This window comes from Euprymna scolopes, chromosome 22 (assembly GCF_053919585.1).
Source record: "Euprymna scolopes isolate OS-2025 chromosome 22, ASM5391958v1, whole genome shotgun sequence".
Lineage (NCBI taxonomy): Eukaryota > Metazoa > Mollusca > Cephalopoda > Sepiida > Sepiolidae > Euprymna > Euprymna scolopes.
In genome coordinates, this window is record NC_136503.1 from 47,393,813 (window position 1) to 47,418,295 (window position 24,483).

General features: G+C 32.2%; 1 protein-coding gene across 17 annotated transcripts in view; it reads left to right on the top strand.

Annotated features, from left to right (window-relative positions):
- Positions 1-24,483, top strand: part of LOC145243413 (6-phosphofructo-2-kinase/fructose-2,6-bisphosphatase-like) — a 262,913-nt gene that overhangs the window by 151,608 nt on the left and 86,822 nt on the right. For 7 of the 17 annotated variants that reach the window (XR_013862863.1, XR_013862864.1, XM_080106268.1 and 4 more), the window contains exon 2: positions 8,621-8,669. The exons of 9 other annotated variants lie outside the window; for them this stretch is intronic. Coding sequence is in view for 5 of the 8 variants with exons in the window: in XM_080106268.1 (XP_079962394.1) it covers positions 8,621-8,669 (49 nt within the window). In the remaining 3 variants the exon portion in view is untranslated. Of the gene's footprint in view, positions 1-8,269; positions 8,670-24,483 lie in introns of those variants that run through there. One more of the 17 variants, XR_013862865.1, reaches the window with a different exon arrangement.

A 24,483-nucleotide genomic window follows, 5' to 3' on the forward strand; every position in this document is an offset into this window, starting at 1 on the left:
CGCTTGTGACATACCCCACACCTTCCCTTGTAACTTTGATCCATGTCACTCCACACCAATTTTGAAAGGCAAACAACTCTTTAAACAATTTTGACTACAATCTAATAAAATGAAATGGTCCTTCATTAAAATAGGTTGTATTTTTATTGGGGTCGAATTTGTCACTTTGTGTACAGCCTTATGTCTCCATCACTTGACCAATCGTCACTAATCTTGGTTAAAATATCGGTCTCAGAACTATTACTTTTTGAATATCTAGGTCATGGAAAGATCATACTTTTAGTTATAACTTTCGTTATATTCATCAGATTTGCTGCTTTGCCCATCTTGTAGCCAATGAAAACCTGCATTTTCTTGCCCATTGACTTTGAAAAGTTTGGTCATGCTAAAGATTTTAATAGAATTTAAATTTGCGATTTTTTTTTTTTTCCAAATCTGTATCGATTTGATGCTCTTTTATAACTGTAACCACCATGCAAAACTTCAATCTGATCAAATAATTCGAGTTGTGTTCATGGCGTGCATTTGGGTTATATTTTCCATATTGTAAGAAGGCTCAGATGGAGGTGTGTCATCTCATAACTGACTTATTTTTGTCGCCACATTTTCTTATATTTATTTCATTAATTTTGTTTACGCTTTAAAAAAATTATCACTTGGTACGTTTTCAAAATTTAAAATTGAGCATGTGCAGTATTTATAAAGTTTTTTTTTTTTTTTTTTTTTTTTTTTTTTTTTTTTTTTTTTTTTTTTTTTTAAGACTTACAGGGACTACTTTTAGTAGTAATAACAATGTTGATCTGTAATTGCTAGCCAGTGTCAAACCAATGCAGATCACAACAACAGCCCAGTATTGGGCCAGTTTTCTACTTAGATATACATTTTCAATACCAAAACACCCAGGGCGGTTCACTCAAATGTCACCCCACTGACCCCCACTTCATTTTATGATAGAGGGGGGGGGGCATGTAAACAGAATTTTTGCGAAATATTAAATGGTTCTTCTGCTCGGTTAATGACAGTGCGTTACTTATGGAATATGATTAATTAAACTGCAGAAGCACCTGTTTAAAAGCTACACAAGTTCTATAATTGAATACCCCTCCCCAAAAAATGAAAAACAAAGGTTTTGTAAACATGTCGTGAAAACTTACTGACAGCATTATTAGAGTCCTAAATTATGGGATAAAAAAAAGATGAACGAATCACTTAGTAAAAGAAAGTTCTCTCCCAGAACAATGACAAATTGTAAAGTAACATCAGTGTATACTATGACAAATCACTTAGTAAATGGATGAATAAATAAATAAATTGTCATAAAGAAAAGGAGGCTTTAGAAACACAGTTGAAGAGAAATGTCGAAAAAGGAAAAACCAGTTAGTAAATAAAATCGGAAAAGATGGTTTGAAAGCAAAGACACGTAACAGCTGATCTGTCTTATCAACTCACCAAATGAAGTGAATAAAATAGAAGGGATCAACTGATGATAATAAATAAATGGGTGGAAAAACAAAATTATGAGGAAAAGAAGAAATAAGACACTTAAAAGAATAGAAAAAAAAAACTGAGTTAATGACCTTTTTGTTTTATATTTAAATCTACACTAGAAAAAACAACGGTACTCGTGCAGTTTTGTTACCGCAATTTTTCCGAACCTTCACGAGCATTTCCAGGCAGATATCGAGAAGAACTGGGATATGTCAAGCCACTTAGCCAATCAAATTCAAGTTAGCAGATGCTATAAAAATTCAATTTTTTTTATTCAATTATGTTTTTCACAATTCACACTTTAATAAAGTTCTTTTTTGCCAGAGTTTCCAGATAATTAAGATAATGACTCTATAAACTTTGTTGACCTTACTGCACACACGACAACGAACCATGTCAAAAGAATGTGGAGGGAAGCAAAGCAAAGAAACAAAATCAAAGGTGGGACCAATAGGGAACTATTAGAAAGCTACTTGACAGACTTCATGTGGAGGCAGAAATTCAATATTACCTTCAGCCTCATCCCACTTTCTCTACGCACTCTTATCTACCTTCGCGGTTATCGTCTGCTCTTACAGCAAAAGAAAATTTGCCAACCCTACCCTCTATATTTTAAAAATAAAAAAAACAAACAAAACCTAACCATGACCATCAGCAAAAAATTAATAACTAACAAGAAAAAAAAAATTCATAACAATGCCACCTCCCCCCCCCCCCGAAAAAAAAAAAAACAATGGCCCCCAAACAAAAATAAATCAATTAAAAAATTAATTAAAAGGTTTCATAAACAGACATCTACAATTTTTTTCCATACCTTGTTTTACTTTGTTTTCTTGTTAAAATAACAGTTTAACCAGTGGTATTTTAATTATTTTCTCTTTAAGATATATTAGCAACTATTTTTCGTCATGAAAATCGCGGTAACAAAACTAAGTACCCAAAAATCTTTTATACTATTTTTACAGTTTTGTTTGAAATCCGATTTGAAATAAGACGTGTAAAAGAAAAAAAATTTTCGTTTCTTCCATTTTTCATTCTGGTTTATAGTTGTATTTAAATAAAACAAAAAATAAATGGAATACTGTTACAAAGCAGGGACAAAACAAATACCAATAAATATTTTATTAAATATCGGAACATTAGATAAAACACTGGTACTTTTGATCTTGAAAAGCAAATATTCACTCAACATTTAAATGCAAAACACGGCAATTCACAAAAGGATGTACCTTCGATAGTATAGTCCTACAATGAATGTTTTCCTTGTGGCAAACTGGTCAATGACATGGTCAAAATCTATTTGTCTTGTAAGTTCGTTTTCAATGGACAGAACAGCCAGATCCAACAGTCTTGACTGGCTCATGGTTGACAGGAGGTAATTTTTTATAAGTTTCATTTTGGAGAAACTTCTTTCACACGATGCCACAGAAACAGTCAGAAGGAATTTTAGAGCCAGCGTAAGATATGGTAATGATGTAACAAAGTCTCACTTGATGAAAACTGTAGAAATTGCAGTACAGTCCAGTGCTTGGCTTCTAAGTTTATTTCAGCTGATTGTAGGTGTCGCCGTAAATGTGGAATTTCTAGACAAATGTCTTCTTCAGATAACTCCTCATACACAGCTTTGAGCTTGGCAACAGACAACTGTATTTCTTCCTCGCTAGCACAAAAAACATGATCTTGCTAAATGGCAGAAAAATTTTTAAAAAGTCATTTACTGCCTGTACTCTGGGATCCAACTGGATATGGAAACTGTCCAGACACTCTACCGTTGCTTTCTCAGTCTCCTGCTGAAATGCCAATCCAGCATCTCTTGCCTCCTCTCCTGGCATTGTTCTTTTTTCTGATTCTTCTCTCAATTATTAAATCATTTCTCTCTGATAGGCTCATAAGAGTAGTGGTTGATAGGCAGAAATCAGAAGCCCACAGTATTAATGCTGGAGTCCTTTAGGGGTTCATCCTGGGCCCAACTCTCTTCCTGATCTACATTAATGATCTCCCAAAATACATACTTAAATCATTCGTTGACATCTATGCTGATGACATGACCATCTATGGCAACACATCAAAGGCCGTAAATGACAAAGTTCTCTCAGATTCTCCCCCCTCTGATCTTAAGCATGTGGTACAGTGGGGGAAGAGGTGGCTGGTTACTTTTAATGCATCTAAAACCAAGCTTCTATCTTTACATTATCAACGCTCTGATCCCCATCTGGCATCAATTGAAATGGATGGCTCTCGTCTTGAGAAGGCTCGATGTTTTGACAAGCTTCTGGGATTGGCCTTTACTCCTGATCTGAAATGGAACACATACATCAAGTTTGTTGCCAAGGTCGCTGGAAAAATGGAAGGATCTTTCTACCGCTCCAGTAGATATCTCACTGCTGGTACAATTCTCTATCTATATAAAAGCCAAGTACGTCTGAGGATCCGAGGATAGAGTACTGCTGCCACATCTGGACAGGAGCTGCTAAAAACTGCCTATCCTGCCTTGACAGAGTAAAAATAGACTTTGTGGCTTAGTGGGGATGCCCTTTTCTCTTCTCTGCAACCTCTCTCCCACAGAAGAGATGTTGCAAGCCTGTCTTTGTTTTATCATTATTTCCATGGCAAGTGCTCGTCTGAGCTCCAATCTCTGGCACCCCCTCGCCAATCTTTCACGATAAACACCCGTCTAGCTGAAACCACTATCAAAAATTTTCCCCACTCTTTATCTGTGCTAAAATGAAAATGTAGATTCCATCCTCACTCCAGAATAACAAGAAAGCAATGAAAGCAGTCGCATATAGCTGGTAACAGATTGTGCGCAGCGCCTCTTGTCTTGTCTGTTTCTTTAACATCACACAGATTCAATAGCTTCCACAAACTGGTTAAACTTGTTTCATTGGCTTCACTGCATCAGCATGTGCACTCAAGCGAGTTGTGGATAATCTCTTCACTGTAAGACCTATGTACTTTACTTACACATCTCAGTGATGGGTTAACAGAGCGTAAAAAGTGTACAATGCGTCAAGACTGCCAAAAAATGTTACACAAGAAGGATTGTTAGAAAACAAATGTTTCCCACAAAGGTTCAAAGAATGATTAGAACAAAATACAAAAACGGCCCTTGGATTAATGTCCTTGATCGTTTTTTGCACACCGCCATGGATTCCGGCCATGCTTGCAGCATTATCGTATCTTTAACCGTGACAGAACTTAATATCTAGTCCTTTGTTTTCTAATTTCTCAAGGATCTCATAAGTCAATGCAGTAACTGTTTTACCTTTCAAATGTAAAAATCCCAGGAATGACTCACGCACTTCAACTGCACCATCGCTGATATGTACATATCTAATTACTGTTGACATTTGATCTGTATGCGAAATGTCTGGTGTGTTATCAAAAAGTATACGAAGTACTTAGCATTCTTGATGTCAGCAACTAGTTTTCCAATCACGTTTTGCCAAAAGAGAAATAAACTCGTTTTGTTTTTCAAGCGACATGTATTAACGTGTTACCTGACTGTTCGCGCTTTGCTAGAGGCTGAACAGATGCTCCTGTAACACTACATCATATTGAGATAACAATTCGACAAGTTCAAAAAAGTTACCTTTGTTTAATGAGGACGTATTCTCATGACGTTCTCTAAATGCCAGGTTCTGTTATGCAAGAAAAAGTATCACGTCTAAAACTCTGTGCAGAATGTCTCTGAACTTCCTTTTCTCCTTTTCCATAAAGGAAATGTGCACTGCAATGATAGTTTTTTGCAGCTGGAGTCGTGAAGCCAGCGTTTTCCAATTCTCCCAGCATGGTCCTTTTGACTGTTCATGTTCAATAATTTTGGGATTGAGATTCCACCAGGCTTCAAAACCAATGACAAAACCAGATGTTCCAGGAGCCTTGTCATCTTTGGCAAACAACCGACAGCAAAAGCAGTACAACTTTCCGTCACACAACGAGTAAGCCATCCACAATCGTAGCACCCTGTCGCCATTTGACAATGAGAAATAAAACCAGGTTGTAGAAAGTTGCCGAAATTCACTTTTAACCTTTAAACCTGGTCTTTTAACCAACTTGAAAGGTCCCTACTTATTCTGGAATGGCTCGCTTCCCCTTTTGATGATATCAATTCGTACACTATCAGGCACAGGAATTTGCCACAATAACACATTGTTGAATGTTGACAAATTACTGACGGTGCTGGCGGCTGAGCCTTCAAACTCTTCTTCTGATCAAGTTGCAATTGCTGTATCATAATGATCTTCAATATAAGTTTGTTCTGTGTCGCTGTCTCTCGATTGATCGCTATCATTTGGAAAATGGCTTTCGAACTGTTTTTCATGCACTCTACTTTCAGCTTCAATAAAATCAAAACTTTTGACAATTTCTGTTTTTTGTATCCACTTCAGCAAAGATCCTTTAATGTCATTTAGCGCTGCCTCTTTTGCTTTTTTTAGCTTGACGTTGCTGATAGCCATTTGGATGGTTCAGTCGTTTCATGATTATCCAGGTTTCAGTTCTGAAAATAAATGAAATGCATGATTTTTTTTTTTTTTTTTAACCTGGCACTACTGTGCACCTAGAAAACTCAACAGTATTTGACGTTCGTTTTTAAAGTTACAATATTAACTTAAATTAGAACATTTATTCCAAGTCAAGAATATTGGAATGGTCATATATATATATGTGTGTGTTTGTAGCAATGTTAACAAAAGTGGAACAGAACGCAAATCTTAGAGAAACGAAATTAGCAAGTCGACTGTACAGCCTAGGAAGAAAAACTACTCAACTACGGATAACAACTAATAATAAGCGTGTTTTAATTAACTAATCTGTACTTATGAATATGCTAATAATGAAATGCAATAATTTTTTTATGTCCTTCTGTCCATCCGTATTTCAAAACAAGGAAACCCCGCTTCAGCGTTTCGCTAACACCATTAACAATGCTTGCGTAATGGCGGCCTTTTCAAATAGTTGTTTTAAAAAATTCTTTTATTTAAAAAGTACATGTAATATAAATATGGATAAATTCTTAACAATGAAGAATGGAAGTACCCATTGAATAGTATTTTTTATAGGTAAGTGATTTTTTGAAATTTATGTATACATATTTTATCGAAGCAAGTTAAAATTTGTTGATTTTCTTTTAATCTGTTTTTAAAGAAAACCGATTTAAAAAAAAAAAAACAAATACTGCATAATTTGCTATTAAACCTGTTATTTTTTTTTTTAATTTTAAAGTTTCTAACTACTTGAAAAATGTAATTCAAAACCTAATTTTTTTTTTTTTTTTTTTTTTCAATTAAAGGAGCAAAGACCAAATTTTTTAAAAAATAAAAGGTTTAATAGCAAATTATGCAATATTTGTTTTTTTTTTAAAGCGGTTTTCTTTAAAAAAAAATGTGTGTGTGTGTGTATATATGTATATATATATATATATATATATATATACTAAAAAATCACTTGCTCAAAAAAATATACTATTAAATGGGTAGTTCTATCCTTAATTGTTGACAATTTATCCATATTGATATTTTAAATTCCATTTATTTTTTAAATAAAAGGATTTTTTAAAGCGATGATCGTAGAAAATCGCATTTTCTCAACGTGTTTTGCGCGAAGCTACTCCTGCTAAAATGAAATTTATGAAATACGGATGAGTCCAAGGGATATAAATAATGTCTCTTTTTTTATTGCGCGTGTTAACCAAATTAATATTTTTTTATCCTCGTATTTAAAAAGGAAACGCATATTCACTTATAAGTTTTCCCGTAGAACAAAAAATCCACTTCGTCGATTTTTAAAAAATACACGAATTTTTTATTGATATATTTTAATACTTCTTTGTCGACTAAATTTTTTTTTTTTTTTTTTTAAATATCTAAAAAAAGAAAACATTCAATGAAATAGAAATATTTGCCGTCAGCGTCTGGTATTTACTTGACGATGTAAGCATAACATTAGCTTTCATTAAAAAATAAATAAATAAATAAAAGTGGTTTAAAAAAAAGGTTTTATTTACACTTTGGACTTTACAGGTAAATTTCCAAAAAACTATTTTTTTTTTTTTTTTTTTTTTTTTTAAATTAGAATATTTTCTTTATTGATCTTCAATTTGTGATATATAAAACTTTGGCACATGAATTAATTATTAAAATAGACATTTCAAAATGGGGGGTTGAATTTGAAAAAAACAACGTTTCTCTAAAATATTATATTTGGTTTATTGGGAAGAGCATAAAATTTCACATTGACCCTGAAAATATCGTAAAAATTGAACCAATAGAAAAATTGATAGATTTTTTAAAGTTTGAAAAATATTTAACTCGTAAACTTCTATTGATTTTATTACGTAAAAAAATGGCTGCATGAACGCACGCCGGCATTTTGTAAACACTGTGTTTTAAAAAATAAAAAATAATATTTCTATTATTTTTTAAACAACTTTAATAGTTTATTTTGGAAGTATATTCCATACAGAAAATAAACAACCCACTTTAAAAGGAGAAATTACGAGTTTTTTTTTTTGTTTTTTTTTTTGTTCCCCCCCCCCCCCCCCCCCGCAGTTTTCTGTTAGGGGTGTCAAAATTTCCTCCAAATTTCTGATACACCTAGCCATCCGTCCGGGCATTACATTTTTAAAGTTGGGGGGTGAGTGGGGGTGGGGGGCTCAAGCGACCAGCATCAGCATGCAAATGGTTCTGATCCCGGCAAATGTTCAACTCCTGTTGCGAAAACAAGTGAGGGTGAGGGGTGGGTTGTTTTAATGTAGTACGGGATCGCAAAACCCAGAAGTGTGTGCGTGTGTTCAATGTTTGGGTGGAAACTGAGGTGTAATTTGTGCGAGAGCGAAAGATGGTACCGACCAAAAGTTTCACGCCCCTTCTGAAGTAGATTTTCTATTAGAACTGCTGCTGCTACTAATGTTTATATATTGCGACATCTTCGCATCGTTTCGTTTCTGTTTCCAACAGAAAAAGGACGCACAAACAGAAAGAGGACATGCAGAGTTACATCGATCTTGTTTTTAGAAAGGAAAAACAATTATTATAACTAAGTTTTTTTCTGTTTATTTATTAAAGAAAAAAATCTATGTTGTAAAGGAAAAGGTTCTTCAATTATTCGAAAACATTTTTGTTTTTATCAGTTTACTTGCACAATGAGAGACGAACAAGGAATTGCCCGTTGGGGAACAGGTAAATTGTTTTTATTTTTTTTTTTTTGTTGTTGTTAATTTTTCAAATTAAAACCTTTTCCTTTTAGGAAAGTTTTCCGTTTTGCATTATTTAATTTGTTTCAGATTAATTACCTATTCTAAAATTTAAGTTTAAAACAATCATATTCGATAACTTGCGTTTTTATAATTGCAAAATTCTTGTTTCTCGATTTAATTTTGCTTAATTCTCGATTTCAGGATTCTTTTTAGACCACGTGGTTGATACAGACATCACGTACACAGTTTGTTTTTTGTTTTGTTTTTTGTTTTGTTTTGTTTTTTGTTTGTTTCCGTTATTTTTTTAAACGTGTAAACATCACATTTAATGATTACTTTACGTATTCTTCATTTGGAAAGTTTCTGGTTTAATTTTTATCCTGTGGCTTTTTCTTTTATTTGAAAATTGAAAACCTTAATGTTTTGTTTATGTTAACTTGTTGAAAAGTAGTTCAGCAGGTTCTTGGTTTTTGTGCACGCTTGTTTAGCGTCCCCCAATTCCCATCTTAAACGTCATTTTAATTCGTTTTTTTTTTCTTTTTCTTTTTTTACATTTCAATTTAATATGTTACAAATATCCGTAAATATTTAATTCTAAGATTTAGCATACTAAAAACTTGGTATTGATTTCTGAAATGCTAAAATCATATATACAGAAAAGGGCAATAGATTGAAAATATAGAACTTGGTAAAAATTAACACCAAGAAAGAAGAATCGCTATTAAATTAAATCTGAACGAATATTTTGCAGTTTTTATTAATTTATAATTTCTATTTAGTATTTTGATTTTTAAAATAATTATTAAAACGAAATTTCATTAGACAAGAATTTAGACACTGAAAACGTATACTACTCATTTCCTTTATTTTAAAGTGATAATTCAAAGTAAACTTTATGATGAGCTAATTAAATTTTACTTATATGGAATATAAAATGCATAATTAGGTATTGTATATTGTTAGCATTTTGAAATAAAAATGCCTTTTTTTTTTCATTGTCATCTAGATCATAATAAAACTGTTCTTAGCATTAAAACTAAATCCTTGTAATATCTGACGATTTTTTTTCTATATCGATATTTTATATTCTGTTCTTTGAATTATTCGAATTACTTGGTTATTTTCAACGTTTCGGCTGAATGGCTGAATGAGAATAATCTACCACTATGGATTATCCCGTTCATGCTCAACAATTCTATTATAAAAGGTTCTCAATTTTTAAAAATGCACCCGAGGACAATCGGAGCTTACATCGGCCGAAACGTAGAATATAAGTACCACCTCGATGAAAACATCCGAATATATTTCAAAATAACTTAATTACTATTGTAACTACTAGTTTTACATTATTTGACCTAAAATCAATGTTGCATATCGTAGAAGGGCCCACCCTTCTCAATTTTTTTTATCTTTCAATATTTTCTGCTCGGTCATCGATATTTTATTTACTTATTAGGAATATAATAATTATGAAGTTCTTTTTGTCCCCCCCCCCCCCGAATCTTCTATGTATGTCATAAAGCATAAAGTCTTCAATGTGTAAAAGTACACATGTCCGTTTTTGGCCCAACAAATATGTTGTGTACTGTTAAACTATTTACCTCTGTTCATAGCCAATTATGGTGCGTTTTCAAAGACGATTTTTTTTCTACAAAATTCAGTTTGTTTTACAACCATAATGTCATTTAAAGTTATTTCTAACGAGTTTTTATTTTTATTTTTTTTTTTTTTTCGACGTCCTCTTTTTCTGTATAAATAAAAAAAAAATATGGTTTTACTAATTCCATGTTTTTGTTAATGAACAGACTTTATTGGTTCAATGAATTAGATCGTTACTGCCATTATTTTTATTTTATTTTAATTTTTTTTTTTTTTCTTAGGATTTGTTTAACAAAATATTGTTTGCTTTCATTTTTTGAAAGGATTGATAAAAAGAAAAAAAAATCGATGGAAACCTAACCATTTATGATTTTCTGCAATTCTAAGTCGAAAAGTATTTTCTAACTTATATTGAATGAATTAATAACAAATTTAACCTGTTTGAGAAATTAAATCATCTTTTACACTTGTCTTTCATATTTTAATCTTATCTGTTCAGATCTTTAAACATGTAAGATTAAAAAAAAAACATTGACTATATATATATATATATATATATATATATATATATATATATATATATATATATATATATATATATAGATTTTGAAAATTAACTTCAATAATGCTTCAAATTTAGACTTCTAAAATTTGAAATTCCCAAATTTAAATCCTATTTTATCGAATATTTAATTGAAAAAAAAAAAAAAAAAAGTTTTCTGCCAGAAAACATACGCTGAGAGAAATCTGTGTTGGCTGAAAAGGTGAAGGTCGTGCAAGTCGAGGTTGTCTTGTTTTGTTTTCAACGATTCCTAGAAATTTGTTTTTGCTTAAAATCTATTTCTGCAATTCTTTTTCATTAATATTAGATAAATGTCAAATGATTAGTTTAATTTCTTATCCTTTTCCTTTGTTATTCCAATAACACAATTCTATAAAACATGTACATTTTTGTCAAGGTCATTGACATTAAGAGGTTAGTTTTGGTAGCTTTATTAATAACTAGGCGACGTTGTCTGGAAGGCATTTTACTTTGAGTTTTGTTTCACATTTTCTTAACTGATGTTGAAAGATAAAGTTTTTTTTCGGTATTGTTTGGTCATCAGATTAATTGAACCAAATTATATAACTAATTTTGTTATTGTAGTGTCGTTTTAATATAGGTATGGGCAAAATGGACAAAGAAAACAGACCCTTATACTTAAAAGCGGCTACTAATTTTTATTATACGTCTAAATTTTGATTAGGTATCTTTCAAAATTCATCTTGGTACTAGTGCACTTTGCACTTATTGATCAGTGTTGAAATGAGGTTATTAAGGGTTTGTATTACTGTACACATAGATTCGAAAAAGTTGTCAAAAAAACAAATATATAAAAAAATAAATGCTATCAAAGGCAAGATAAGTTACTTTTCTACCTAACTGGATATATTTTGTGTTTTTATTCAATGTAACATGTTTATTCAGCTCGAAAAACATGCAGTGTTTACCGATGTATTGGAAAATTCAAAATGGCGCCCAACACTCTCTTTAACATGGTAAGTTTGGAAAAAGGTGTTATAAATAATAAACTAGACAAAATACTATTAAAAAACACCGAATATATGTCAACTAATGTCACGGTAACATATAATGAGCGAATTTCTAACAGTATTTTGTCTAGTTTATTATTTATAACATCTTTTCCTGAACTTACCGTGTTAAAGAGTGTCGACCGCCATTTTGAATTTTCCAATACATCGATAAACACTGTATGCTTTTCGAGCTGAATAAACATGTTACATTGAATAAAACATATACCTCTGACAGACCCACTTACCAACAAAATCATGCCGTTCACTGTAAAGGTCCCTAAATGTTAGAAAGCCTTCTACTTTAATAGTTTCTTTCCTGGGATAGCTAGACTTCGGAATTCTCTACCTGCTTCCATGGCTGTACTGACATGCAGAAGTTTAAATGTAATGTGAACTTGCATGTTACTTATCTCTAATCATGGTCCCAAATAGTAGCCTTGTTACATCCAAGTGGCAATATGCTTTGCTTGAAGTCAACGTGAGTAAAAAACAAAAAAAAAGACAGACAAAAAAAAACCCTAAACTTTTAAATGTTTGTAAAGTGTTCAAAAAGTTGATTTTAGTAATGACATTCATTATAGTATTCATTAAATTTTATTGTTCATTAAGAAATAAGCTAAAACAATTCTTCATTGATAATTTAAGTAGAATTTTTTTTTTTTTTGTTTTTTTTTTTTGTTACAAAGGAGTCGCCACTTACCAAGGCATGGAGGCCCCTCAAGGATATGGGTTAATGAGTGTATGGTAGACTGGAACAATATTGTATTAATTATTAGTCGTGGAAATTTGGTAGATTGGATTACTTAAGGGAACAGCTCATTAAGAACTGGTTTACATTGGACTTAAAGATGACCATATTGTAGTCGGCTGGAAAGTGGACAAATGGAAGAGTTCCACAGGCGTGCAGTTCTAAGATACCAGCAACCATTGTAAAAAAAAGTAAGAAAGAATGCAAGAGAGTTGTATGCTCAGTCCGTCAAGTCCAAAGTAGCAGAGCAGCGGCTTGGTTCCCACCAGTTTTCGCAAATAGAAAACAGAATCCTGAACAGAAATCAATGGACCTGAGGTAATCTCGTCAGCATCAGACAAAGCCAAGAACTTTGCAACTAATTCTACCATTTGCGACCAAGGCCACCAACTCCCCAATATTTCCTCTTGTATCAGAAAACATGCTATGTGATATACAAATATCTGTACGTGATGTTGCCAAGCTAATCAAAAAAAAAAAAAACCTTGATTCCAGTAAAGCCACCGGCCCTGACGGTATTCCAATTATAGTACTAAAAAAAAACTTCAACCAGAACTAGCGCCCATACTTACAAAACTGTTTAAACTCTGGAAAATCTCATCAGTTTGCCCTGTATTTAAGAATTCAGGTGATCGGTCATCTAAGTACAGGCCAATAAGTTTCCTGTGCGTCATGAGTAAGTTGCTGGAATCTGTTAGAGGAATAATCAACCATCTCAGCAAAAATAAGCTTAGTGACACAATATGCTTTCCGTTCTGCTAGATCTACAAGCTTACAGTTATCTCATGGGATTAGCGAATCTTTCGACCAAGGCTACCTTTCTAGGGCAATTGCTCTTGATATATCAAAAGCCTTTGATAGGGTATGGCATAAAGGTTTACTTCACAAGATTTCCAGCTATAGTATAGCTGGAAATGTCTTCTCAATCATCAAATCATTTCTCTCTGATAGGTTCATAAGAGTAGTGGTTGATGGGCAGAAATCAGAAGCTCACGGTATTAATGCTGGAGTTCTTCAGAGTTCCATCCTGGGCCCAACTCTCTTCCTGATCTACTTTAATGATCTTCCAAATCATATCCTTACATCATTCGTGGACATTTATGCTGATGACACTACCATCTATGGTAGTACAACTAAGACCATAAACGACAAAGTTCTCTCCAATTCTCTCTGTCCTCTGAGATTGAGCACGTGGTACAATGGGGAAAGGAGTGGCTGGTTACTTTTAATGCATCTAAAACCAAGCTTCTATTTTTACATCATTAATGCTTGGACCCCCATCTGGCATCAATTGCGGAGGCCTCATGTTTTGACTTTTACTCCTGGTCTGAAATGAAACACATACATCAAATCTGTTGCCAAAGCTGCTGGAAAAATGGTAGGATCCTTCTCTCGATCGTGTAGATATCTCACTGCTGATGCAATTCTCTATCTATATAAGTATAAGAGCCAAGTTCGTCCAAGGATGGAGTACTGTTTCCACATCTGGGCAGGAGCTGCTAGAAAGGACTTATTCTGCCTTGATAGTTCAAAATAGACTCCGTAGCCACATAGATGTCCTTTTTTGTTCCCTGCAACCTCTCTCACAGAAGAGATGTATCGAGTTTGTCTTTGCTTTATCATTATTTTTATGGCAAGTGCTCGACTGAGCTTCAATCTATGATCCCCCCTCCCTAAATTTTCACAAACACTCGTCTAGCTGAAAACACTATCAATAATTCCCTCCATTCTTTATCTGTGCCTAACCCTAAATGTAGATTCCATGAACAAAGCTTGTTTCTTAGAACTGCACGCTTGTGGAACTGTATTCCGTTTTGCTGCTTTCCAGCTGACTACAATATGGTTGTCTTCAAGTCCAATGTAAACAAGTTCTTGATAAGCCGTTCCCCTTAAGTTAACAAATTTACTGAATTTCTGTCACTAAAAGTTACTACATTGTCCAATTAACTGGTATACACTCTTTAACTCTTATCCTCGCGTGGCCCCTGGGCCTTGATAAGTGGTGATTCCTATGTAAAAAGAAAAAAAAAACTTGCAGTTTAAGTTTACCCAGAAACTTTTATTCAGTGTTCCGTTGTCAGTTGAATTCCGCGAGAAGTTTTCTTATACTTCTGAGATCACGAGTTTTGCAAACGGACAAGTTTCTTTCCTTTTTTAAAAAAATTTTTTTTTTTATCAAGTTAAAAAATATTCCCTCACCATGCCATCATCTCGAGTGTTTGTCTTTTTCACATAATAAAGCGAGACTATTCGAATGCAAATGACAAATCTTACCTGGCCCCCAGCTAGGTTTAAAAGCAACGTTCATTTCTGCGCGTGTGGCAACTCCTATGATTCTTAAGTTAATTACCAACTCATTGAATTCAATATCCTCTTTGGCATAATGGTTATTGTGGAAAACTAATTACCCACCTCTTATTTTCATTTTAGCCACGTGGAAGCCATTCTGAACATCTTTGTCCTTGTGCCAATATCCTCCACCCGACAAATAACTATGCCTTGAAATTTTTTGGAAATTTTGCACAAACATTAAACCTGATATGAATAAAAAAAAAAAAAAAAGGTAACAGAACGGATTTTCCAAGAAAACTTTGGTTGCTCCCCTAGAGATGCCTTTTGGGTTAAAATGACTAAAATTGACATCTTGTGCTTATTAAAAAAAAAAAATTGGTGCCTTGGATTTTTATAAAACTTTCTGAAAAGTTGTAACTGATTTCTATATAATTTTGTCTATACTTCACGATAACTCTGGAAGTGAATTCAGAGGCTCTTTTAGGGCTAGTTTTGAGACTATTTTACCATATTTGTCCAGTTTTGTGTGTGTGTCTATTTAAGTTTTGCATAGTGCTGAACTCAAATTTAAATATGTTATGACCTTGGCAACTTTTGGGGCTTAATGGGGGGGGGGGGACTAATGATGGACTTTTTTTTTTTTTCTTTTTTTTTTTTGCATGGTGCAAACATGTGTTAAGGCCTAAAACTGCAGTTTGTTCATTTTCACCAGGATTTGATGTCCTCTGGGGAATTTGGGGGCTAAATGTGAGGTGGGGGGCAATGCTGAACTTAGTCATTTTTTATGCCTCATTCACTGTGCACTCACAGGGGACCATGCATATTTGTTTGTTTTCAATTCAACCGAGTATATATTGAGAAAGTTTTAATTTTTTATTTATTTTTTTTAACAAAATACCAAATTTATTTTCATTTGCTATTTATGAATTCAAGGTAAGTGAAGAAAAAGGTTGATTAAAACGAAAATCGTATTCAGTTTTTAAACTCTTCAGCTTCATAAAATATTAAAATTTTAATCTAATATATTTGGGCCAGATTTGATCAAATTAAATATAAGGAAGAGAGTTGCGTATCAAAATATTTCTCATGTTTTATGCAAATTGTATTTTAAATATAAATTAATCCAAAAATAAGTATAAAAAATTTCATGAGAATCTGATTATTGTTGATAAATTTATCAACCACTGGTATGCCTATACCTTCAAAATGATGGCTACATAGGAATGTTGTTTTCATGCATCAATAATGTAAACTACTTTAGTCTCGCATCTTTTTCATACATTGAACTTTATAATTTTCTGTTTATTTTAAACTTTTTAAATAGTACAAAAGTTATATGAACCTATAAAGTTATATAGCGTTCGATTTAAGTAGTTTTGTGGTGCAAGATACCTACTGAAATTGACTTAATCTTATTGTCAGTGCAATAAATGGCCAAAGTTTGAGGAAAAATTAATTACATTATTTTAAAAAATGAAACTATACAGTACCTTAAATAGCATAACTTAAATTTGTTTTTTATAAGTCGCCTATTTTAAAGTTTAAGAAAAATAAAAAATACTTAATAACCCTTTGAAATTCAAAAATTTTGCGAGGCAGTGAATTCGCATCTCTTATTCAGCCAAGATTCTCACTGAAATAAGTTTCAATTTGGGCTCAATTTTAGATCGAGCCAGTTTAAAGTAGACTTTTTGCTGCACACATTAGGAACTCCAATGCGAAGTGAATTCAAAGTAGTTCCACAGACGATCTGTTCATCCATTGTAAGAATAGTAAAGTAGTTACTTGCAGGTAGTATATTTTGAAGCTGACGAGTGAAAAATATTCATTGATGACTAGTCCAAAGCCAGATGGCAGATTATTGTGCTCACATAAAGAAATAACACTAAAACATCTTTAACGAGGTTCTATATCCTGATATGCAATGTTGTAAATGCTAGATGTGCCAAAGTATTGACAGCCTATGCCTAAGAAAGGGTAGGATATGGTTGGGATATTAGCGACCATGATTATTGGCTATTACAAAATTTTTCATAGTCTGAAGTCTATAGTGCATTGTTGTTAGAAGTGCATATATGAATATGCAAGGTTGCTTAATAGTCTGTGTAATAGTAGTTAATTCAGCATTGAAAGGAAGCTTAATACTACAGATTAAATCGCCATTGTGAAAAGGGGGTTCCCAGTAAGATTTTACAAGGAGTAGGATGAAAAGGTAATGATTATGAAAATTCTTATGAAGAGAATATTCTAAAATGAAATGTCTGAAGTTGCAACACACAGATGTATAATGAAAGTTTAAACAGATATTAAAGTTTTTGCTGAAAGCCATGTGTTTTCTTTCATTTATAAACAAGTGTCTGCATTTTGTTAAATGTTTGGATCTGTTTTGTTTTTAACCTAACAGTAGGTAACATATGGGGTTTGCCAATTTGTGGCATGTAGCAAGTTTTGTCCTACAATTAAGGAGAAATCATCTTCATATGGAGAATAGAATATATTGCATGGCTTGTCTTTTCTTTAATATGTATATTTATCTGAAACAAGAATATAGGAACATAAATAAGTTGAAGAGCTAGATAGACCGGCACCATAGTTGAAATGTAATATAATTCCAGTTGGTCTCAAGTTTATTTCCACCTTATCTTCATAGATGATAAAATGCTTTGGATAATCAGATTTCAAGAAGGTTCTGCTAAAATAGTCATTTGTATTAAGAATATTGTCATGAAATTTGGCAACTAAACAGAAGAGATGTTACTTAACAGTTTGGTGGGGTCCAAAATACTTTTGACCACTCGGTTGTTAAGATTTCAACATGATGAGTATTGCTTTGAACACCCAATTTTATATAAAAAATCTTTGCTTTTATCCATTAAAAATATAATTGTTTTCTCTCGTGCTAGCTAGCAATGTAAAATCATGATACCCAGAAAAATAGTTTTGTGTAGTATCAGTAATAGCATCGGCAGTAATAGCTGTAAATACTTTTTTTAAGATCGAATTTTTAAAATTGAAAATCTGATTATAAAAATTCTTACATGTTCAGAGCTATTTTATCAACAGTACAAATATTTTAAAAATTTGACCACTGGTCAAATTTTAAAAATATTTGTTTTGTTTTGAACAATCGAAAACGTGAAAGTTTTTAATTTTTTTTTTTTTTTTTTTTTTTTTTTTTTATTATATAGGTGGGCAAAAAATACTTTATACTTTTCCAAATGTCACGTTTTCTGTTAGTGATGTCACTGGTTTTAAATAACATTAATTTTTGTCTGTGGTAATTTTTGTAAAGTTTAATTATGGTGTCAAACGCCCTCTTAACAAAAAAAACAAAACTTAATCCTACCTCATACCCTAGGTATGAGTGGCAAACCTAAGACCTTCTTTAGCCCTAACAATAACACTATCAGAGTGGCACGTTCCCACCGAACAATTTCTCAGTAAGCTACATCTAAGCGTAAAAAAAAAAATCTTTCCTTAAAGAAAAGTGCACATCATTTTTTTCATTAAAAATAAATTGATTAACTGTTCTAAAATGCTAGAATGGTCTTAAAATGGAGTTATTTTTAAATTTCAGTGAACCCTTCTCCCCCTCCCCCCACAAACACTCTAAATTCTAAAATTGTTTCTTTGTTTTCTAGTCTTCAGGATGTTCACACATAATTTCCCTTAGTCCTATCATTAACCCAAAGTCAGTGGCAACCTTCTCACCCTCTTAAAACCACACATAATCACCTTTTAGAAAAAAACAAAATGCCCAAGATTTCTCCCATAGAAAAATGGGTTAACTGCCCTAAAATGCTGAAATATCTCAAAATAAGGAATCATTTTACATTAAATGCTAAAATTTTTGCTTATCTTTAGTTTTTCAAGGTGTTCACACGTAATATCTCTAAAGGTAGATTCACATATTTTGGAGAGGTGGACAGATGGAGGGGGGGGGGTAATGGGAGGTATTAATTTATATATCTAGAAAAGTGAAATTGTGTGTGTGTACATTTCTCTACCAAACTGTCAATTTTCAGTCTACAGACTCTAGATTTGACATAACGCCCATTCCATGGAAAGTGGTCCAAACTCAGAATTTTAAATCCAATATTTTCTAGCATTGTTTTTTTCTGAAAAACGACAATCTAAACTACAAAAAATAAAAAATTTCAAATCTGATCTTTTCTGTGTTGTCTGCACTGAGGTTATATTGGCTGTTTATTGAAGTCGGAAAATGAAAGAATTGCCTATTTTCAGGCATTCATTTTAACTAATAACATAATTGTTTAATATTTTTCATGATTGAAACATGTATAGATTTCAAAATTATTGAGGTCCCGAGTTTCTTTTAATCATTTTTATATAAAATTTTCATAAAGTTGGCCCTGTGTTCATGTAACATGGTGATGTTTAATCAACATTTTTTTTTCTCCTTCAATAAAAATAAAAACCCCCAAAGAAAAAAATCCCTTCTGATTATAAGCTAGTATATTACTGCAAACAAAATAGCAAAAAAATCTAACTATTTTTTTTTCTTCTTGAAAGAGCACTTTGAATTTGTAACACGTGACGTCGCGTGTTACATGCCAAAATATCACTTCAAAATCTTCAATAAGCAATGATTTAAACATAACATACTCATACAATGCTATAAAATAGATTTATCTATTAAGAAATTTCAGGTTGAAAATGATAAAGCACATTCTGATTTCTTCCAATATGTACCATTCCTATTGGAACTGTTGGACTTAGTTTTCCAATCACATTCTTGGGCTGCTATGTAATTATATTAGCTTTATCTGGCCAGAACCATTGGCCTTTTCTGGAATACTTCATTACTGATACTTCTATATCAGTATCTAATAATTAAGAATTCACTAGGAAATTTTTCCCCCTAATAGGAGACTAAGGTCCAATCACCTATGTTGAGTTTCTCCCTTCTGTCCACATCCTTGTCTTCATATTCAATAGCAAAATGTGGCGTGCGCTACCATCATGTAAATTCATAACAAAATGTCTGTGATTATAAAAGGAAAAATATGTATAATTCATTGCTGTAAACCAATTTGTAAACAGACGTTTTGTTATGAATTTACATGACAGTAGTGCATGTCATAGTTGCGAGCAACACTCAAAAGAAATAAATCAAATATCACGCTCACTATCATGATACATGGATGAAAAGTCTTTAACCAATTCATATCAATTTTATAACAAAGTATTTAACTTCAAACAGCAGCATTTAGCAACCAGTAGTTTTCAGCTTTATTGATATGAAACGTTTTTATTTCAAATAGGTCCTTGTTTAAATGTTAAAAATAAATTATCAAAGAAAAATAGTTAAAATATTCAATTTTTCTTTTCATCACAAGTTAAAATAATCAAAGGTTGAGGAAATAAAAATTCTTTATCAAAACCATATGGAAAACTAAGCTGCCCTTGTCGATTTTTAACACTAAGTCACCAACGTGGGTTATTGCAATTGCTTGGAAAATGAACGGTGTTCGAAAAATTTCTACTCTAAAATTCTTATGTGCGTGCGCTCAGTTTTCAAAACTACTTGATTTATTTTTGATTGAAAAAATAAGTGTTTTTACACTAACCTGTGCAGGTTTGAAATCTTTTCAATAGAAATTTGTTTATGCTACAGAACCTGAACTTTAAGGGATGGTACGGTTCAAGCCAAATGACTAATTCACTTTAGGACAAAAACTAAGATTAAAAAAATATTTTTCTGATTGGTTACCAAATTTGAGTATTTTCCCACTTCACAGAGCTTTAGAAATCGAGATTTCGCATGGGTAATGCACATGATGCTACGGTGTAACAAGGATGTAACATTTTTACTGAAAAAGTAGTGCAAAGTGTGACAAAACGCATGATTTTTAAAGAGGGAAAAATATCCAAACGTGTCTTAATTTTAATTGGATTTTTTTTTTTTAATTTAAAGATTCTTTCATAGCTTATCAAGCTCTATGTATGCCATTGAGATATTTTAAGCCATTTCAATTTTTTCATGTGTATTGCAAATTTAAGTCTGAACTCAGATTTATCATGTGCATCAAACTGTTAGTGATACTTAGTATGCATATGCATTGATTTGCTAATCACTTATGTATCAATGCACAAGTTTGGACATGCCTGCTTTTGCCAACCAAATCTCAATTCATTATTATGCAATACATAAAGAAAATAGAATTTTTGCCATAACTACTACAGTTTCCTTAATTTTCCTGGCCAACACCTTGGAACTTGTTCCTCTGATAATAACCAAAATGTGTAAATTTAAGTTTTGCGATATATTTTATTTAATTGTTAGATGAAAGTACAGAAAAGTTAACAAAATACCCTTCCTTCTCCATGTTAAGAATGGGTTTCTAAATATTATTTCAGCATGGTAGCATAAGTACACTAGTACCTTTTTATTTGTTATATTTTTTTTCTACTAAAAAGCAAACGCATGTACTTAGTACATTTTGTTTTTTAACGCTTTTAGTACATGTGTACAGAATAGTGTTGTTTGGAAATCAAATTTGAAAAACTTGAAAATAATTTTTTTTAAATTAACAAACTCAGAATAAAAATGAAATTGATTTTTCTGCTTTCGTTTTGAAAGTTTTTTTTATTTTTAAGAGAATACAAACGAAGTGGCCTTTAGCAATTCCTTGTTAAGCGGATTTGAATTTCTATAAAAAATAACATTTTAAAGAAATTTTTGCACAATAATTATCAAATATTTACATATTATACATGAAAATAATTCTGAAACTATTATCTATATAAAAATGGATGATATATATATATACCGATTTATCGCATCAATTTAAAAATATTCTTCGTCAACTTTGCTCAGTCAAAAGACCAATAGAGATAGACTTTTCTTTATATAGCCTGTAAAATTTCAGCCATATTCAATCAAATTTAACCCCGCACATATGTATCCAAATGTAATGTATGAAGTATAAACATTGAAAAAACTATTTCCCTTTTTGCTGTCATTTTTTACCGTTTTTTTTTTAATTTTTTGTTTTTTTTTAACTTGGAGCATAAAATTATTGAACGCATAAACGAAAAATAAATTAACATTATTGGAATGCTTATTCTATTCTCTTTTCATCAATGTAATTCTTTTAAAAATTGACCAACAAATTAATATGACTTGTTGAAGCATATTAGGTATGTAATATTATCAATGTCCACGAAAATACAGCATACGCTTGTAATGCTACTTATATGTAGAACACAAGATTTCTTTTTAAAATCTGATAATAATATTTCTTACTATATGAGTTGACAACTTGTCTTCTCCCATAGGCTGGATCTTGTTAGAATGATGGGTTTTGAGCCAAATGAAGGCCATTCATGAAAAAAGAATTGACAAAGGAAGAATTGGACCTAGGAATTCATTATGGCTAGATCAAATCACAGGTCGATAGGGTTTTCTTTTCTTTTCTTTTCTTCCCCCCCCCCCCCCAAAAAAAAAAGTGATTGAACCTAGTAATTCACTTGCATTCGTTTGTTCACACTTTTCTCAATCACACCTTGGATTTTTTCTTTTTTTTTTTTTTTTTTTTTTTTTTTTTTTTTTTTAAAATTTTGCACAAACTTTAGTAATTGGGAAAGTAAACTTTTCTCTCTTGGAGAGGGACCTCGCATCCTCAGCTTGTTTGACACTAAACCTAGACAATGCGACTGTAAATTAAGTCTCATACAAGATGACTGGTAGATAGTGTAATATTTTTAGTGCAGATGTGTAGCCATCTTATGGAAAATTACAAATTTCGTTTGAAGGTCAACGATATAGTTGAAGTATTGACAGATTTGCATCATTTAATCACAAGTGTTGAAAATGCATATAAAATTTATATTAACAATGGATGAATATAGTAGTAAAAAATATTCAATTGAAAACATTATCATTTATTTATAAATACAAAGCTTCTTTTAAATAACCAAAGGTCACCATTTATTCTCAAGTGGCCTTTGGGCTTTGATACGAGTGTATAGTAGTCATCTGGACAATAGACTAGTAATTGTTCGTAGTGGAAATTTGGTATAATTTGATTACTTAAGGGGCGCAGCTCAACAAGAACTTATTTACATTGGACTTGAAGATGACCATAATGTACTCAACTGGAAAACAATTCCACAGGCGAACAGTTTTGGGAAAGAAGTTTAGTTCATGACATTCACATTTCAATTTACGTACTAATTGAGGGAATACAGGGGGAGGGTATGCTGCCCTAATTGCAAAGGTAGAATTTGCTGCAAAGTTAAGTTTAGCTTTGTCAGATGCTGACGAGATTACCTCAGGTCTATTGATGATGGTTGGGATAGAGTACACGCCTCCATTCAGGACCCTGTTTGTTATCCACCAAAACTTGTGCACGGTTTTTATTACCCCTTTTACAGTGGTTGTTGGCAGCTTTAGTTTCACATTTATTTCATTGAAAGCAATGGAAAAGGTGTTTTTCGTGCACAATGGCAGTGGCATGTTCTGGAAAACCACTATTGGTTCTTAGGTTTGTTGGAATTTCTTGAAGGGTATTAAGTGTTCTTATACCGACAGTTAACCTTTTAGTTAGATCTGATACTATATAGGACCCATTCATTTTAAACATGGGACGCAGATTTATATTTGATGTAAATGTTCAGAAGCTATCCTAGTGAGCCATAGCATATCGGTATACTGCATGGAGAGGTACATCTGAGGACTTATTACATCTTGTTTTTATCCTAACTTAGACAACTGAGTGGTCAGAAGATCTCTGGAGATGGAATGGAGGATGAGCAGTTCTGGGCAAGTGAGAAAAGATCTAGAAGATTTTGAATACTGTCTGTCAGCATCATACACATGAATAGGTTTGTGAGCAATTTGTGTTAGGACATAGGCAATGAAGAAATCGGTTTTGAGTAGGCTATTCAACATTGAAGTCTTTAAACATGAATGTTAGTCGAGGGATGAGCAAACAGGATGTGATCGGCTATCAACAACCACCAAAGAATTAATGGGAAAGGTTTTTTTTTTTTTTTTTTTTTTTTCTTAGTATCAAGATTTGGTTTTAAACTTGTTAATGCTTAAAGCAAGATATCAAGATGATTATCAATCTGTTCTCATATTGTTGTAGTTTGCTTGAATTTTGAAAAGTTATTTACATTGATACGTACTTTCAAAGATGGCATTTTTCTGTATAAAACCCCCATGAAATATCTTAAGAATTAAATTTTGGTCTCAATTGATTGTCACATTTCTATAAATTTAATTTGAAAACATTCCAACACTGTTACACTATTCGATGTGGAGGTGGAGACCAATGATTTGAAATTATTTTTATACAGACGAAAATCAGCAAAACTTGATACAAATTTGTTTTGCAAATCCTGGATTACATTCACAATTAGTTCCGAATCCTGTGGGTTTCTAATGTGGCATGATGGGAAATGAGCATAATTCTTATTCCTAAGTTGATCTTGCCACCACACAATCCTCTTTTTAAAGACAACAATATGTTTATACATCTTTTATAAGCTGATTTTTTTATCTTGAAATAATTTTAATGAGTCTAGTAGGTCACTATATCCACAATGAATACTA